Below are 18,548 nucleotides of genomic sequence, written 5' to 3'. Positions count from 1 at the left end.
ATCTATAGTGTTTTATATTTTATTGCACAGCAATCTCTTAACACCATGACCTTACAGCTCATATTATAAAAGTTTATACCAAGGCAGCGGATACTCGCTCACTGAATTTGATCCCAGACAGTACTTTAGTAGAATTTTCATATTTTTTAATATTAGAAAACCTTTTTCTTTTTTTTTTTTTACAGCTTTCCTTGTCATTTTCTGTATTTTATTTTTGTGTCACATTGTCTTTACTGCTTAATTTCCATCCACTCAGTCTATAATTGTAAATTGGACGTTACTGTGCTTGTTAAATTTGTATTTCTCAATTAATGAATAATTAAATACAACAAGGCTGCGGTGAACTCATCATTTCTTTTACACAATGACATTTCAGTAACTAAAGGATTTATCTATTATCTAGTCATGCTGCTATAGGCTTAGACGACTGGGGGAAGTGGCACCTTGAGCTCCTATCTCTCTCCCTCTCTGTGCATTCACATCATATTACTGCATGTCAGTGTCTGTAAATCTTAATCACTAAACACATCTTTTCCTGATCGCTCCTGAGCTCTCATGTCTCGTAAGTTCCTCAGGACTGTTGGTGGGGATGGCCTGCTGCTATGCTAGTTTTATAAAATGTAAAAAAAAAAAAATTAAAATGTCAAGTTGTCTCAAGCTTTGCAAAAGTGCTTTGCACTTTGTAATTTTGTTTTGCACTTTTCATACTTTTTAGTGGCAGAAACCAGAAACAGTCGCTTTGAAACTTTCTCCAAAGTCAGAAGGCTCCATTGACAAAAATATTAATTTTACCTTTAATAAAACAAAGGGTTACCGGTCTACTGCTGCCTTGAAACCTTAGTTTTTTTGTGTTATCATATGATTGTAAATGTTCTGTTTAATCCAACCAACCATTTAAAACACCAAAGATACACAATAACACAAATCGAATAATTAAAGCAGCAGGAAACCAGCCACTTCTGAGGTAAAATGTATGTTTTTGTCAATGGTTCAGTGGCTTTTAAATGGGCAGCTACTTTAAAATATATATATATATATTTAACAAAAATGTGTCTTTAGGTCTGGATCCTTTCTGTAATGTCAAATACTTAGAAAATGAGCCTGTCAGGGACAAAAACAACTTTGAGTGGCTGTAGTCTGAGTGAGCGCATTTGGCCTAAAAAAAAACTACTAAGACACAATAGAGCCTTTTCAGTTATAAAATTACAAGAAAGCAGAACTATTTTTAGAATAGTGATATGCCAATGACGCCGTAATATCAAAGAACATAGCCTAATATTCAGAGGATACATGGACATATTTTGAGAATAAAGCTACATATTGAAGATGAAATACACTTCATAAAAGTCCATATATCTTTTCAGCTTAATAATAGTAAGCCCTTATTTTCTGTTCAACTTCAGTTACATTTTTTAAGTTATACTTGAAAACAGGTTTCCCCACTAAATACTTCTAGCACAAGACTATAGGTTAACAATATAATCTATAATTGATCCTATTTCTTCTTGTACTGCTTTTTTCTAATAAATTAACTTTATTTTGAAAATCTCAGATTTCTTCCCTTGTTCTTCTTATTCTCAGTCGTACATTTAGAGTTTAAAATCTGTAAAAGGACCAAGGTCAGGAAGATACTTGAATACCCTTCAGAAACAAGGTGAGAACAGGTCTTTTAAAAACCAACAATGATGATGATGATGATGATTGTGTGAACAGAGTCTCGGGGGAAGAGACGAGCGTTAGAGAAATCTTTCCTTATTTTTATTTATCACACATTTAGAAAATGAACCACACTATACAAATGTCCACCGTTCAGTAATGAAACAGGCCTCCTGCATGAACCCCACCGACCTCAAACCAAAACTGAGACGACGTCAGCTGATAAAAGAAGCGTCATCGCGGCTCTGGACTCACCACCTTTCTCCTCCGGTTCAGTTGCAGACTTTTAAATAACAGGACCGGCATCGATTTCTTATCGTCGTACGGTGGACTGCTTCAGCTGCCCAGTGACTCGACTTTTATTTTTTAATCTTTTTCGTGGTCACTGTGGTGCAGGTAGGCAGTAGCATGCAGAAACCTTTGGATGCGGCTCTCCTCTGATTGGCTGAAGGCTAATTCATTACGTTTGCGCTATGTAGAGAAGGGAGTAGGGTTTTGTTTTCCTCTTGAGAGTCCATGGTTGGTATTTACAATATGACAACAAGGAAGTGTGTGTGCATGTGTGTGTGCGTTTGAGTCCTACAGATGGGACGGGACAGGCGAGCGTGTAGACAGGGTTTCCCAGTCTCATCAGGAGGGGTATTTGTTTCCTTCATGGCTGAAGGGAGAGCAGAAAGTTCACCCTCCTCCCCCCCGGGGGTTTGTGGTTGGTTGTCATTTGAGGAGGATGTCTTATTTTCAGCGACACACTCACAACATGGCCGCCGCTCAGAGGGATCCTCACTTTATTACTCAGACATTAAAATTAAAAAAAAAAAAAAAATGAAGAAGATAACAAATAAAAATAAATTTAAGAGAGCCGGCGGTTGGGATGGAGGGAGGGCGATGTTCAGGCCAGATAGCTGTACGTGTCCTTCTCGCCGTCCACTCGCTCCAGGTACTCCTTCTCTATCAGGATGTCGATGCATTTCTGTCCACAAGAGGGCGACAAAACACACACATGAGTGTGATTGGCTTATTTGTGAAGTTTGAAAACTTCACTGGGTTTAGTTCAGTTCGCTTGAATTTGCAAAACTTTGACATCACAACTATGTGGAGGGGTTAAAATATTTACATCCCAGTTTAAAACAGTTGCTCTCTGTAGTTTGAATTAATTAACAGACGTTATTTGTGAATTTTAGGATTATTTTCATCAGTGGATTATCTCCCATTTACTGCCCCAGTGTTACATTTCAATGAGTTAGAATAAGATGTGCATGTTACCTTGATGACGGGAACTCTGGGTTTGAATCGAGACGACAGCTGGTTAAGGACTTCAGCCAGGAGCTGCTGGTGCTTCAGGACCTTCCTCATCTTCATGATCCTCACTATAGCAGCCTGAAAACACACGCACACACACAATCAGTACTAATGCAAACTTTTCCCAGATGCTCTTAGGCAGGAAGATTACGATTCTTTAGTTTTCATTGATTTTAGATTTTTACTGGAAGCTAAATCTCTGTAGGTCTCCTCCTCTCCCAAACAAACTAACCCAATGACAAAAACAGTAAAAGAAATCTGTCTGAAGCTTCTGTTAATATCTGATGTTTATATCAGGACTCAACAGCTGCTAACCAAGCTCACTAGCTATTAAAAATCCCTCATCCTGTTAATGATCAAGTTAAGAAAGACTGTTGTGTCTTAAAACACTCAAACACATTCAGCAGGAACAGTCTTTGTGTCAGCTGGCGCTTATGGAAGATTCCGTTTAAGGTTACAGGTAATACGTGAGGTTTATGTAAGCTGTGTTGAACTGGAATCAACAAAAAAAGGTGAAAGGTGTTGAAGCGTTGTTTCACACAACAAAATCAGAATAACAAGGACTAAAGAAAAACCTAACATCTGAAGGATTTAAAACTTTTCGTCGTTTATTCATTCACTGTGTCGAGGTGTCAGCGGTCACCTGAATGAGGAGCTTTCGATCCTCCTCAATGTTCTTGTGAGTTGTCTCCTGCTCCTGTTTTTGCTCCGTCTTCATCGGGACGTTGATATTGACTCTCAGTTTTTTACTGTGGACGAGAAAAGGAATAAAAACTTGAAACTTAAAGCATCTTTTCTGCATCATGTGTGTAGGACTTGTGGGGAATATCAGAGTTTAAAATAACAGGAATAATCAAACCGGCTTCTCACTTCTTGTATCCGAGGAAAAGTTTGATGACGGTGTCCGGTTTGAACTCCACCTCGTCCACATTGGCGTTCTCGTCCTCCATCACCTGATGGACAGACAGATGGACAAACAGCGGTGAGGTTGCTGCACACTTTTATCATTTAGTTATTTTCTGACAGAAAGTATGAGGAGAGTTGGTTTCAGTAAGATCAAATACATACTGTACATCTGTCACTGATGATAAAAAAAAAAAGCTTGAGACACTCAAAGCTCAGACAAACATAGGTCTTATTGGGCGCCCTCATGGTTTTCATAACAAGAATTACAAGTCCTTTTTAGAACAGGAGTTTACATCTTTAGAGCCCCTTTTAGGCCTCAGTTATCTGTTAAAATAAGGAATATTTTCCTTCTGACTTGAGTTTTATATCGATGTTCCTCTTGGTCTTATTAAGAAAATACAAAAAAGTTTCAGGTCTGATTATGAGTGTGGCTGTAAGGAAGGAGGTAGTCTGATATAATACGTCTGGTTACCAAACATAAAGATGAGGCGGCGTTTAACAGGTTGTCAACAGAGTAAATGATCTGGTCACATGTCTGAAGCCGTTTATTGAGGTATCTGAATAATGTGGGGCTGCAATGAGTTATTGAACAGGAAACTGATTTTAAATTAAATATCTATTTTGTATTGATTTATTGCGTTTTATTCAGCTCAGCTTCTGAAAAATGTGACTGAATTTGTTGCTTTTTTCTGTCATTTAATACATGCTGTCATACTGTTGATCGGAGAAAAGGAGCAATCTGAAGACATCTTCCTGGTGATAAGCATTTTTATGCCATGTTTTAGCCTTTTTTCCTGGCTATAAAATTAATTGATTAATCCTGGAATAACTGCGATTAATTGATATAAAAAAAAAGTTTCTGCCTTCATGAGATGAACTTCTTAAAACCTGAAACTCGAATGACACAAGACAAAGGTAGCGGGACAGTTTGTTTTACTCACCAGCAGCTTGGATTTTAACAAAATCTGCAGAACCTGAACCAGAATGTCCTGAAAAAAAAGAAATGTAAGTTAGAAGGGACTTTAAATATTAGCCAAAGATAACCGGATAGAAAAAACAGATTAAAAGGAGAACTGAAAGTCATCTTGGGTGACAAAAGTAAAAGTTATCAGAGATTTAAGGATGTGTCGTTAAAATGCCCTTACAGTTTTGATCTGTGTGCTGTCGGTGAGCTGCTGGACAGTGTAGCTGTCCTCTGTGTTGTACTGCAGCAGGATGGCCATCTGGAAGGTGGAGGCCTGCAGTGTGTACCTGAAAACAAACATCAACAGGTTCAGTGTGAAATCAGCCAGCTCATCACAACTGCTCTTAAGTATCTGACAAACAAGATGCAAAAGGATAACAACAAACATCAACAGAAACTTTAACTCGGACTCATCATCCTAAATCTGCAGTTTGTCTGTAGACACAAACCACATCATGTACCTGTTTTTGAAGCAGTTTGTGACCAGCTCTCCTTTGGACAGGTGATAGAGCCAGGTCAGCTTTCTGCCACTGTGTCTGCTGGCATAAAATGCTGTGAAGCGCTGATAGCTCCTCTCCAGCTGCAACACAAGGCGAAAGAAAGAGGAAATTTTAAAGTAGAAATAAAGTGTTCACGGCCCTTACAGGCTTGCTGCAGTCTTAAGTCTGCAGAGTCAAAGAAAAGTTTGAGTTGTCCTGGTTGAAAGACGAAAGGTGCTCATAAAACAAACCTGCATCAATAAGTACTCATTATGTGCTTCAAAAACAAAACTCTGTAATCAAGAGCTCTAAAGGATCCCGGACTGCAGCCGCCTTCTGTCAGAAGAAGGTTCAACTCGGTCATCAACAATTATGTGTGACTGCTGTAGCAAGTAAGATACAGCCGCGGTGATGCATTTTTCTCATAAAGCAGAAGGAGAAGTACTCCTTTTGGGTTCTCAGACAACTTCCACATAAACAGCTTCATATTTTACTTAGAGGATTTAGAACAAAGAGAACTGGGTTAAAAATATGTTTGTGCATGAGGTACCTCAGAGGGCAGAGCGAAGGTGCAGGACTGCTGGAAAGGCCAAGACCCAGAGCTCAAAACCTGGATACTGAAGTCCACTGTGAGAGATAAATACAAAGAAAAATGATTCAATTATCAAACAATCACAACAAACAATATCATGACCTGTTTTGATTCCACACTGTCAAAAATTCACTAATACATTGGCAAGATCTGGGTATGGAAACTGATGTTTGCCTTCAATGATTGATAGATTCACTCCTCTCCTACACACCTGTCTTATGAATAATAAGTATTATTTTTTTAAAAGCTCTGTCACTTTTCAATACTTTCAATCATCAAAATAAAACAATGTATCCTTTAAAAACATGCGGCCATAAAAATTCTGAAAAGTATATTGTGCTTTGATTCGCAACAGTTCAGTGTAGTTTTAAATATAATTTAAATCTCTGTCACGTCGGGTACATTTCTATATCAACAAACTTTGCTTTTAAAAGAAACCATCCACAGTGTTTGTGATTTTGGTATGTTTACTTGGGGACTTGAGCTGAGGATTGAACTGCTGGTCTTCCTAATAATAAACAAACTGGAGCCACACCTGCCCACAGTTAGTGACATTTGCTCATAAAATGAGCACAACTGGCTGTTTGACAATAAAAAAAAGGTGAAACAATAAAACAAACGCATCTTAATCTGAATTGATTGGCTGAGTATTTCAGTCAATTTCTAATGTGGCTCTGGTGATATTGAGAAATCAATAAAATATCAATCTTTGGAACCACATCTGATATTAGCCACTGTCGGGCTTGGTCTTTCAGGATGGCCACTAAATGCTCCTTAGGTTCAATTGATTTATTTGTGATTGATGTGTTGGTGTGTGTTTGTCTCTACTCACAGTCCAGAGGCTCGGAGTTGGTCAGGTGTTTCTTGAACTGTTCGTTCAGGTCTTTACTGACTCCGATATCCTGGAACATTCGCTGCAGTTTGGACGTGTACTCGAACCCGCACGCTTGCTGCACAAGAACAAAAACAGAACCAGATTGTAGTCTGACGTTTAGAGTCTGCAGAGAAACAAAGCTGAGAGCTTGGTGAAATTTATGGATTAGTTTTCATGCAGAAACATGACATTCTGTATTTAATGGAGCCCCCCCCCCTGCAGGTGTTAACCTTACCTTGAGTTTGGAGATCATGCTGGCCTCGGCATCGTCACTGGCGCTGTTCTGGTGGACTAGACGTTTAGCCAGCATCTTGGCATAAAACTTTTGGAAAACATCTTTGTCCTCGATGTACTTGAACACAACCATCTGGAAGAGAAAAAACAAAATTCAGAAATATTTTCAGAAGATATCAGAAATACTTCCATGCTGCATACTGCATTTTGTGTATGTGAATGGGTTTTAAAAGTAGTGTAACATCTTCCAACTTCATTTTACAACTTCATACATTTTCAACTTTATTTGTAAAGCGTCTATTAAAATAAAAAAGCTCTTTATAAGTGATTGACATTTCACAGGAAGCTACAAATTGACATTTTCAGATGCATTTCACTAAAATTTACACACACCAAAAAACTTATTTTGGCATGTCTGAACACACTGAACATTTTCAGTTGTTTTGAGTCATTAAATATAAACAAATATTTAGTCGGATGTTTATTGTGTGTTGTCCTGTGTGGTTGTTGTTTTTGTCTTTCATGTTTTTACGCTATTGGCGCAAGACAAATTCCCCTCAGGGCATTAAAGGTTTCATCCATTCATTCATAAATAAAAGTTCTTTACCTATTTACCTTTACAGAAACTGGAGCCTTAAAAACAAAAACATTTGGACTGCGGTGAATACAGGTAATTTAAAAACTGCCACAAAAAAATACAGAAAGTTTAAAAAGATATGAGAGATATTTTGTGATTTCTATTCTGCTTTTGGGACAAAATAGGTTTTCTCTGCTGCTCAACTCTGACTAGAGCTCTGAGTCTACAACATGAACCTAACTAGGTCAGAAGTTCAGTGGCCCTATGTCACATCAACACCAGAAATCTGTGTTTGTGTACATTAGTGCAAACACAAAGGTCAAAGTGTCTCACCACTTGGTTGAGTGTGTCCTCCAGTTCTGCCTCCTCTGGGTTTTTAGAGCTAAAGAGAAAAACAAAGACACGTACAATAGCATAGATTTTATCATCAATTGGTGTGGGCAGCTGAAAAGAAAAGTTTGTTCTCCAACAGGGGGTTGTTATGAGTTGGCGCTATACAAATAATGATTGATTGATTGATTGAAAAGGAAAAACCAAAAGGCTGCGGTCTTTGACAGAGAATTCCGTCTACCTAGAGGGGCTGATCTTTTCAATTGCACTTGTTGACCATTGACTTTCAAAATAAAAACACAACACTGAGTATTAAATGCTGAAGATGGTTGGGGGGGAAGCAGTCATTTTTTGTAAATCATGTGCAAGCACATCCAGCTGAATACCTACCTCTTCTTCAGTAAAGAATCGCAGTATCTGGCCAGCAGCTCAGGAGATTTGCTGGACGACTGAGCCATCCTGGTTACGGCGTTGTTGTTGATGAAACGGCCACACGCCTGAAGATTTTAAAAAAAGTTGAGATTTTGACATGAAAATTACAACGCTGCATTATTGTCTTTTCTTGAGGAGGGATGTTTGGATTCTCTGCTGTAAAGTCAACTTGAGTGATTTCTGACCTTGTCCAGTGCCGCCACAAAGCCAGCGTCGTTGTTGAAGGCAGACATGACCAAGGCGTTGTACTTCTTATGGACGTCCAGAGTGGTCTGGACGTACACTTTGGGGTCCTGGAAAAATTACGGGCATGTTTGGTACCAATCATGATTGAAACTGTATTATTGACCAAGTTGCTCCAACAGTTTTTCTTTCAAACTGTCGTCCTCCAATTTATGCCCAAGACAAACAAAACAGAAGTCATACTAATAAACGTAAACAGTTTCATACGAACATTCTTGAAACACATTCCTGTACATTTACTGGTGCCTAAATAACTCGAGAAAGAAAAAGCAACAGCCCATAACTATTAGGCTTGTATTCTTATTGTTGACAGACTCCAAGCTGACTATGTCCACACTGAAGGAGGCTTTGATGGATGAAATCAGCAAGCAGATGGTTCAAGTATCAAAGGTAAGAACGCTGTGCGTACATTGAGCGCTGCCTCTCCACACTTCTCGATGGCAGCCAGGCCCTGGTTGTGGATGTGAGTCTCTAGAAGTTTCTTCAGTTCACCCAGACCGTCTGTGATCCGCGACACAAGGTTGTACATCCGGCCCAGATCTGACATGAGACACAGAGTGACAAAACGATTATCAGCAGGGCTCGGTAATCGTACTGACAGTAATCGATGTGACATTAAAAACAGAGGTCTTATAGAAAAACCATTTGGTAAGAAAGAAAGAAAAGAAAAGATAACTTGAGAGGTTAGATACATTTGGTGTCTCCATGGCCACATTTTCTACACATTAAGGTTGGATAAAGAAAACTCTTAGTTTTTTAGCATAAAGGTGTTTGGACAGTACACTGCTAAAGGCTTAGGCCATCATGACAACAATGGCATCACACTGCTGATACAAAGACATTTTCATAATACAATTCCGCAACAGCACCATAACAAAGCTCCACTGTCATTAAGCCTTTGTACATATATTGATTCCACAAGGCCTGAATATTAGTGTCTCTGTCTGAGAACTCCCACTGTGTTACGGCATTGTGGAAGCACTGGAAAGCACAGCATGTAAACACAACTGGAGCTCCACAAACCCACACCTATTGAAAGGGATCTGTCCATGAGCTGGTGTAAATGTGTATAAAGGTAGTAAATTGACTCAAAATTGGAGCCCTGGTGTTGCTGCTCAGTCAATATTAGCAGTACAGAAAAGAGTTAGCAGGCACAACAAAGGGACACCACACACATTAAAATAGAAATTGCAGGTTTACCTTCATTTTTGTCGGCATCCAGAAGATTCTGGAACTCTGTGTGGAAGATCTCCAGGTGTTTCTCTATGAGGACCTGCTCACACTTCCTGGCCAGCTCGTCCTGGGTTGATTCATGGAGGTAAACCTGCACACGCCTCTGCTCCTCCAGCAGACGAGCCTCCGCCTGAAGATGACAACAAAGCACCCGTTACTTTAGTTTGACTGTTACCACAATGACACAGTTTTCATCCCAAAAATAAAATGAGTGAACAGTTTTTGACTATGTTTCTGAGGTAAAAGCACAGCGCACCTTCTTCATGTACTCAGTGACGGGGTTCTGCTGCAGGAACTCTGTGCTCTCGCGTGTGTAAAAACGTTCTGTGTCAGTGAGGAACTGACATTCAAAGTACTCTTTGTACACGGACAGCGTGGGGCCTTTGGCGAAGGCGTCCTCCTCGTTCAGACCAAGCTCAACTGAAGAGAGATAAAGACAAAACAGGTGTTAATTTAACAACAAGTTTAGCTGTAAATGTCACAAATATTTCAAATTAAACAAAGACACAGATAATGCAAATTTTGCATCACCTGTTATAAACCTTAGTCCCCTAAGTTTCGATTCTGGTTTTTGGACGGCTCTCAGTTTGCCAGGAAAACAGCAAACCAACAGAGGTTGCAGCGATGGAAGAGGGCAAGCTAACTGGTTCAGATGTAACCGATTCCACCTGACGTAAATGCTTCAGCATTTTCCAATAAGTTCCACGACCAGAAACGTGGTAAAACTAGGATAAATATTGGAGATGTTTTTGTTAAAATGTAAATATGTTATAACGCAACACTGATGCAGAGCTTGTTAAACACTGAAGTGTCATTGTCCACGACATGGCAACCTGCACGTGCATCAACTCTAGGGAGGAGGGGGCAGGGGGTGACAGCTCTCTTCAATGTTTGAAGTTGGACTGCGGTTTTACCAAGTTTAGACGCTATGTGTCAGAGCTACGTATTGCTCCTTTATGTTGATTTTGGTGATGACGCTTAAGACTGAAGATAGTTTAAAATGAGCCTGACAGGCCAAATGAAGCTGTTGGGTTGTTTACATTCACAAAAGATGGTATCAACGTTTAGTAGCGATAGAGAGACTAGAAGGCCGTCCAATCTTTAAACTTTAGTTACAGCTGATTTCACAAACTGCTAATCCAGCCAATTTCCCACCATGAATTAAAGTTTCTTCTTTCTTTATTTAATGTTTGCAAAGAACAGGTGGTCTACTTTTATTTGCTGCTGTATGTATTGACCTACCGTATGACTGGACCACACCACTGATCAGTCTAGTGTTGATGGTCTCGCCGTTCCTCTCTCTCTCTATCAGCTTTAGCACAGCATTTGTTACCTATCAAAGAAAACTTTGTTTATAATTTGTTCATTATTCTTACATTTCAAATACAAGTTGATAAATGAAGGAAATAGATGGCACAGCAGGCAGGATTAAGACCTGCAAGCTAAACAAGAACCTTTAAATATTAATCAAAATGTGTTTACATTTCTTAAATCACTCCGTTGTGAGAGTCGTTATTTGTCACTCAACTCCTATATAAACAAAACAAACACACCTGTTTGTTGAGGGGTCGGAATAAACACTCCCTCCAGGTCACAAGTGCCAGCTGTGAGGAAACAGAGGTGTGAGAGGGGGGAGGGTGAGGAGGGGGAGACAGTGAGAGGGTTAAAAGGTTGACACTTCATGTTTGTTTGTCGCCTTCCCTTTTTGTCAGTACAATCCCCATCACACCAGAACGCTCTGAAAAATACTTAAATCACCGTCTTTTATAGTGAAGTTCAAGCCCCTGAAACACTTTGTATGAGCAGGACACGGCTCTGACAAAGGCCCCATTCTCTACTCTTTAAACTATAAAAATTAAATTATCCTGCTTAAATCATTTTGAAGTGATGCTGTATCAAAACAAACCACAAACACAGAGCCTCTGTCACATCAGACCTTCTAAGCATCACATCGTTTTATTTGATATTCATAATTCTCAGTGCATGATTTCACATAAAGGAAGTCAAACATACTGGTTAGAAATATCCTCCAAGCTTTGTTGACTATATTAGAAATTAAAATAAGAGAATGTATCATTTTAAAACAAGTATCAAAAAGTATAGAAGTAACACTTTGATTAAAACATGTTAACTTTTGCATTTGTCCAAAGTCAAACATGCAGCCTGCACAGACAATTTAGCTGATCCTGCTGAAGAAATCAACTGAGGTATTTCCAAAATGATTTGTAGTTCTTTCAAAATATTCATACGCATAGAGCACAGATAAAAAAAAAAAGGCACCACAACTATCTGTAAAGTGCTGAAAACAGATCTAAGACATACCGAGTATATCTCATAGATTCCTTTGCGTCCCTCATCACACTCTCGTCTGACCCAGTGGCGGTTGAGGTAGGCGCAGATCCCGTTGAGGACCTTACTAGAAAAACGGTAATCCTCCCACTGCTGGGTGTAAAACTTCAACACACACTCGTCCATTAGATCCTCGCCATCCTGAAAGACCAAGCCCGACAGGAAGAGAAATGATGCAGCAAGATTATACGAATCTAAGACATCCTGGAAATGAAAGTGTTATTCGGTCCTCTAAGGTCTGTGCCCTCACCTTGAGCAGGCTGGTCAAATAGTTCTTCAGAAACTCTTTGAGTCGCTTGTAGAGCTCCAGGCCTACAAACTGAGCCCCACCCGGAGTGGTGGACTTTTTGGAGGGCTTGGCTGGAGGCACAGAGCCCCTGCCCTGGCTGGACTGATGGACGCTGGTACAATAGTTATATACATGTCTGAGGGAGAAGTTAAGGAATAAACACAGAGATATTGCACATCACAGGCATAATGAAATCCTTGTCATTGTACTTGAAATAAAATCTGCTGGTCATGTTTGTAATCTTAAAATAATTCCATAGTTCCATCTTTAAAAACATTTGAACATATTTCCAACTGAAACGGTATAGAACCAGGCACAAGACAGCAGGCGGGATATAAGGTTGGAATTAATTTGATTGGATTGTTTTAATTAGCTGAAAAATGTGTTAACGCCTCTGAGTGCAGGATGAGTCATCAGACATTTGAAACATTTTACAGGAAGAGAAACCTCAAAAAAGGAAGAGGGAAAAAAAAAAGTTATTTTGGTGAAGAAATATCAGTTAAGTGATATTTTGAAATACATTTGGCAGATAAAGGAACATTTAACACAGGAACACATGATTTAAACAGGGAAAATGCAGTTTTCATTTCATAGGGACTTGAAGTTTAGTTTTGTTTGTTAGTCGTCCTCAAGCCTAATTTTTTCTGCTGGAACTCATTGCATTGGCAAACCGCAATCAAACAGGTTTTGGTCTTGGTAAGAAGGAAATAGCAGACATGTGCCATTAAGTACACAACACCACGCAACAAGACTGACCGTTGACTGAACAAGTGTCAAACTGACAGTAAATAAAATACAGAGTAGTGATTAGGGCTGCAACAATTCTGGATATAAAATTGAACTGTTCGGTGTGACATTGACTGTTTCATACGAACTTGTGAATTGCAGTATTTTCAGTTTTTGGGTAAAACTAGCTTCTATGCATGCAAGTAATTCTCTCCAGATTAGCTCTGTTTTGCGTGTTAGGGGAAGCTGACAACACTGGTGTCAGATTTTAAAAAACTACTTTTAAATGGCGAGCGATGAGGAGAGACAGCAAGTAACGTTAAAAAAAATGATTCATCAATGCATTGCAATTATTATTTTCCCAATTCAATATCTATTCAGGGATATCCTGAGATAGATTTTTTTTCATTGTAATGACACCCCTCTCCACTAGGGGCACTGTGAATTCAGGTAAGGCACAATTGTGCACTTCACATTTCATTCCAGCACTGTTATGTTTAACGATTTTGCTTCAAATTCAGCTCAGGCACAAATGTGCACTTTAGATCATACTGTACTTGCTGTACTTGTAATGCTTTATTATTTGTTTATTAAAGAATAATGCAACATTAAAATACATTTTTGAGTAAGTTTGTTCTAAACCCATACAAACAATGCATACATAATTATTTAACAAATATCAGAAAGCACTGTGATAAGTTATCTGGGTATTCCTGTCATCTGTATGTCTTAATAAATCGATATTGAAGCATATTGATACGAATCGAATCGAATCCTGACCCAAAGAATTGAAATCAAATTGAATTGTGAGGTTGTGGACAATACCCAGCTCTAGACAGCAGTATGAAGAAACACCGCCATCTTTCAAATCAGTGGTGTGGATACATTTCGGTTTCAGCAAGGAAGGGAAGAGGGTAAACAAAAAAATGTCTGAAAACATTGTTTTACACATCGCCTAGACAAATGGAAACACTATGGAAATTGTCTAAGTTTACAGCAACTGACTGCAGCAGGCAATACCGTTACTAACATGCTGCTGATTGTTATACACAGACACCAGCTGTTACCAGCTGACGGGGTGAGGGTGAACGGAGTACAGGGGAAGCAGAATTTGAAACTAGGACCTGGCACATTAAAAGATTGTTAAAATCTCAAACGATTTTGAAAATGTGAGAGACCCCACACGTGACAACAAATCATGCGTGATTAACAGTGCCGTTCTTATAGTGTGTGGTGTGCAACGAGACGATCAACTCAGCACACCACAAACCAATTCATTTACCGACAACCAGAGTCTCGACTATCAAAACTTTGTAATCCCGCGCGGACAAACGCCACCTAAATGGAAACAAATATGATGGTCCAGCTAAATGTGGCTAGCTGTTACATCCTAAATATTTTGGTCCAAATCCTTTCCTCGTCAGTTGGATTGTGGTTTGTTTTACAAGTCACATAGTATAAACACTCATGTTATTGCCACAAATCAACAAGTTGGTCCTGAATTTATGACACCCATCTAAATTAATGATTTGCGTTTGCTGTTGTCTGTTGGCTATTTTTGCGTTCCGCGTGACAATTCAGAGTCCTAGCAAGGCCGTTCCCTGTATTCTCCCCACACCACAGGATTTCTGATTGAACATGTTCAATATTTATGATTTCAAATTGTCAAATTGTCTTCAGAGCAGATTGTGGACGTTAAAATCACTTGTAACACATCTCAGACCACAGGAGAATCTGACAAGATAATCTTTGGATCCATCGGATAGTCGGGCCTTTGCTGACTTTGGTCAGAAGGGGGATGAAGTATATGAAACTATATATTTTAAAATACTGAAATGTCTTTCTATTTGTACAGCAGGTATACATGGCACTTCTTAGACGCTGCCTTCTTTTCACTTTACACCAGGAATGTGTATAATGAAAAATTGTTTTGGAATTATTTTTTTTAAAAGTTTTTTCATAACCCCTTTCTGTTCTTGTAAAATTTACCTAAAACTGCTGATAATAGAATAGGCTACGAAAAACAAACACTCCAACAGTACGGACGGTCAGAACGGAATTGAACCGAAAACTGCGAACAAAAAAAAAGAGAGGTAGATATTGAACCCTGGCATGAAAGTATTGTAGCATTGCTAGGAGTGATGGTTATTTACGAAAAATATATTATTGCCAACATTTTGTTCTTTAGATGTGATAATAATTTCCTCTATCATTTGTTCCTTTAAATGACAATAATGACAAATATTCATATTTCAAATTCCAGATAATTTCACCTGACTATAGAAAAAGTTAAAAACTTTCACAAAACTGTTGCCAATTAATTTCCTGTTTTGCGAGTAATTATTACAGAAAAATTCTATTAGACCATCAAACTATAACCAAAACTCTGCAGCGATACCCTCCCCTGCTCTTTCAGGATACGTGTAGAGTTCCATGTAGCGTGACTTGGCCATGCTCTGCCGTGTGTACACCTGCTGGATGCCAGCTCGCAGGTCGTCCCATATCTGGTCCAGGCCTATCTGTTTCAGTCCGTGGGGGTTCTGGGTCCTGTTTGACGACATTATGAAGCCCTTCGTCCTCTCCTCTCCCTTATGAAGAATGCCCTCCCTTTCCTGCTCCGGTGGGCGCTGTCCCCCGGCTCCTCTCCTCAGTTGGTTTCTGTCCTGACTAGCTCTGCTCTCAGAGTGCGAAGTCCATTTGGCGGCGGCTGAGGCGCTTCAGGAACCTGGTCGACAAGTTGTGAAGCGGGATGCAGTCCCACTCTGCACACCTGGGTGGCGCTGTCTGCCACTCCTCCACCTAAAAGCTTTGGCACTCCTCACCAGATGACCTTCAAAAGAAATAAAGGTAAAGAAAAATTATTAGCAATCTTTGATTTAGCTTTGATTGACTGTGCCCTCGAAACAAGCTACAACAAATCATTTCAGGATTGATTGTAATTCCTAAAATCACAACATAATAAAAAAGTCTCAGTTTCCTCAATACTTTGTTAGTAATCTGTCAGGGAGGTAATATGGATTTATCTTCAGACACCTGGCTCTGATCCCTGGAGACACGCTACTGACAGACTCTGACGTCACGCAGATAATAACAGATTAGTCCAGTTTAACGCCTCCCTCATTTCCCTCAACAGTACGGTAAAATCAGTGCCCAGTCCCCATGTCTTCCACATTTCTGTTTGGACACAGAGTTACATTTTACTTTTAAGCCTAATCTAGAGCTTTGAGCAGGGCACAGACTTTTATCATGCTGTTTAAGGATTTTAGGCCAAGACGAAATGCTTTGAAAATGCCAAATTAATGTTACCTCTTCAATTTTGGAGAACAGCCTTGATGCTATAACGGGGAGATAACTCAAAACAATGTAGAAGTGCAGGTCTTAAAAAAAAATCAAAGGTAGAGTGAATATATTTTTGGCTAAGTGTAAGTTTTGTTTGTTACTGTCTTAGTTTAATTTTGCACTCCACTCATGCTAGCTAGTCTCTTAATGGACAATTAAGTATCCGCAAAATACTTCACTTTTTCCATGTTAAGCTCTTAAAAGTTATACGTTTCCAAATACACAATGCACCAAATTACTTTGCCTTTTTGCATGTGAATATTGTACATCAGTGAGTTGCACTATGCTTTGATCCCTCAACTTGATCAGCAATGTACAAAGAAACATGTGGCATTTGTGAATCTGTTCACAATCATTCAGACAAGAATAACAATTCCTACATTAACAGATTTTTCCTCAGCTCAATATCAGGTCAGGACTGCAACACAATCACAAGAGTAATTTCAACTGGTTTGACAGTGACACTGATGTCTGTCCATGGTGGCTGCAAAATTAAAGGCTAATAGATCGACCTAAAGCTGTAATTTCATCCCCACCCAAAGGACAAGAGTGGTAGGTAAATGAGAGCTGGAGTTTGCAGCATCAACACCTTTTAAGGCACAGAGAGAGCCAGAGATGCACAGTTTTTATTGTTTTAACAAATTGAGGCAACGTGGTGGCACGTAGTGTCAGGACAGAGAGAACAAAAAATGTGATGTCCCAAAGTGAAAATCCTCAACTTGTTTTAAATAAAGCAGCAGACAGAGATGAGACATAAAAGAGAGTGAAATGTATACTGATTGATGTGCACGTTTAATTAAAAAAAAACTCCAACCTAATTTTCTTTCTAAAAACACCTGACATAGATTTAGAGAAAACATTTAATTGTGAGGAGCCCCAACTGATAGAACAATTAAAACATTTCAAGCTCAATATCATTCTATATTTCACAGTTAGACAAGACAAAACAAGGTGTTTGAAGCTGGGTAATACAGTGTAAGTGGTGAATTAATTAACGATAATAATCTTAAATTGCAGCCGATTCTTTATCCTGCCACAACACCAACAAAATCTGATACTTTTTTCTTGAGGCAAACATGATCATTTTGGTTGCGCAGCATGAAAACAAAAGATGGGAAGAAAGACAAACAGCTTAATAAAACAATGAGATACAAAGAATATTTAAGGGCTCATGTTGAATTTGGATACGCAGGTACCAAACCGAGATAATTGTGATTACTCAGCATTTAATATTACAGGAAGATAGCACTGGTCTCCCAGAAAGAAACAGAGCTTTGTTGTTTAAATGCAGCATGAGAGAATCAGAGACTAAAGGGAGGCTGTGCGGGCAGAAACTGTTGGGTCCATGTAGGCAGCACTTCTATATTTAGAAGGAGCAGGCATGCCGTGCTGCCCTTCTCTTGCCATTCACAGCTATTAGGGCCAGAGACTAGCCCAAGTGCAACAGTCAGTTAGTACCACGAAGGGAGGAAGCTGATTGACCTGCTCTGTGCATTTCCTGTCTCTGTCAGCGAGTGTCGGACAATGAATGAACGCCTGACGTCTGAGCAGCGTCAGTGACAAGACAGACCTGCTGCTGCTTTCAAAGACGTGGGAAAACAAAATATTGATGTTTGCTTCTTTTAATAAAACAATATGCAGTATGTAGGTGTTTGTGGCATGTTGCTCATACTCTTTATATACAGCAAACTATATTTAGATATTTATTTGGAATCCTCACAAGAACACAGCAATAACTTCTTTCAGCAAGCGAATCATATCTGTGAGAAATAATATGTGAAATTGATTACCCAAGTTTCCTAAAGCATAGGTTATGTATTCAAGCTGCTTGTTTTAACTGTTTAACATTAAAAAAGCTAAAGCAAATACTCAAATTTAGATTTTATTTTTTTTACGTCAATCAACCCATGGACTATGAGTTTCAGTTTTAGCTTCTTCTGCCCAAAGTAGAAAAGGGCAAGGAGATTACTGTCACTTCTTATTTTACACATCAGATAGATGAACTCATTGGATCCCAAATTGGGAG

General features: G+C 39.1%; 1 protein-coding gene across 1 annotated transcript in view; it reads right to left on the bottom strand.

Annotated features, from left to right (window-relative positions):
- Nucleotides 1–1,736: 1,736 nt before the first annotated feature.
- The window catches only part of LOC109993127 (cullin-1), a 28,370-nt gene continuing 11,558 nt past the window's right edge, over nucleotides 1,737–18,548 (bottom strand). The window contains exons 2-22 of the mRNA XM_020645937.3: nucleotides 15,605–16,013; nucleotides 12,419–12,593; nucleotides 12,142–12,309; nucleotides 11,373–11,423; nucleotides 11,062–11,152; nucleotides 10,076–10,239; nucleotides 9,787–9,949; nucleotides 8,996–9,126; nucleotides 8,529–8,636; nucleotides 8,302–8,408; nucleotides 7,915–7,963; nucleotides 7,006–7,137; nucleotides 6,729–6,846; nucleotides 5,855–5,931; nucleotides 5,287–5,405; nucleotides 5,007–5,112; nucleotides 4,803–4,850; nucleotides 3,826–3,908; nucleotides 3,599–3,704; nucleotides 2,920–3,033; nucleotides 1,737–2,626 (exon numbers count right to left, since the gene is read on the bottom strand). Coding sequence (XP_020501593.1) covers nucleotides 2,546–2,626; nucleotides 2,920–3,033; nucleotides 3,599–3,704; nucleotides 3,826–3,908; nucleotides 4,803–4,850; nucleotides 5,007–5,112; nucleotides 5,287–5,405; nucleotides 5,855–5,931; nucleotides 6,729–6,846; nucleotides 7,006–7,137; nucleotides 7,915–7,963; nucleotides 8,302–8,408; nucleotides 8,529–8,636; nucleotides 8,996–9,126; nucleotides 9,787–9,949; nucleotides 10,076–10,239; nucleotides 11,062–11,152; nucleotides 11,373–11,423; nucleotides 12,142–12,309; nucleotides 12,419–12,593; nucleotides 15,605–15,744 — 2,331 coding nt within the window. The 5' untranslated portion in view covers nucleotides 15,745–16,013 and the 3' untranslated portion in view covers nucleotides 1,737–2,545. The remainder of the gene's footprint in view (nucleotides 2,627–2,919; nucleotides 3,034–3,598; nucleotides 3,705–3,825; nucleotides 3,909–4,802; nucleotides 4,851–5,006; nucleotides 5,113–5,286; nucleotides 5,406–5,854; nucleotides 5,932–6,728; nucleotides 6,847–7,005; nucleotides 7,138–7,914; nucleotides 7,964–8,301; nucleotides 8,409–8,528; nucleotides 8,637–8,995; nucleotides 9,127–9,786; nucleotides 9,950–10,075; nucleotides 10,240–11,061; nucleotides 11,153–11,372; nucleotides 11,424–12,141; nucleotides 12,310–12,418; nucleotides 12,594–15,604; nucleotides 16,014–18,548) is intronic.

This window comes from Labrus bergylta, chromosome 20 (assembly GCF_963930695.1).
Source record: "Labrus bergylta chromosome 20, fLabBer1.1, whole genome shotgun sequence".
Lineage (NCBI taxonomy): Eukaryota > Metazoa > Chordata > Actinopteri > Labriformes > Labridae > Labrus > Labrus bergylta.
The sequence above is the reverse complement of the archived record's forward strand: the minus strand, read 5'-3'. Positions and strand labels throughout refer to the sequence as shown.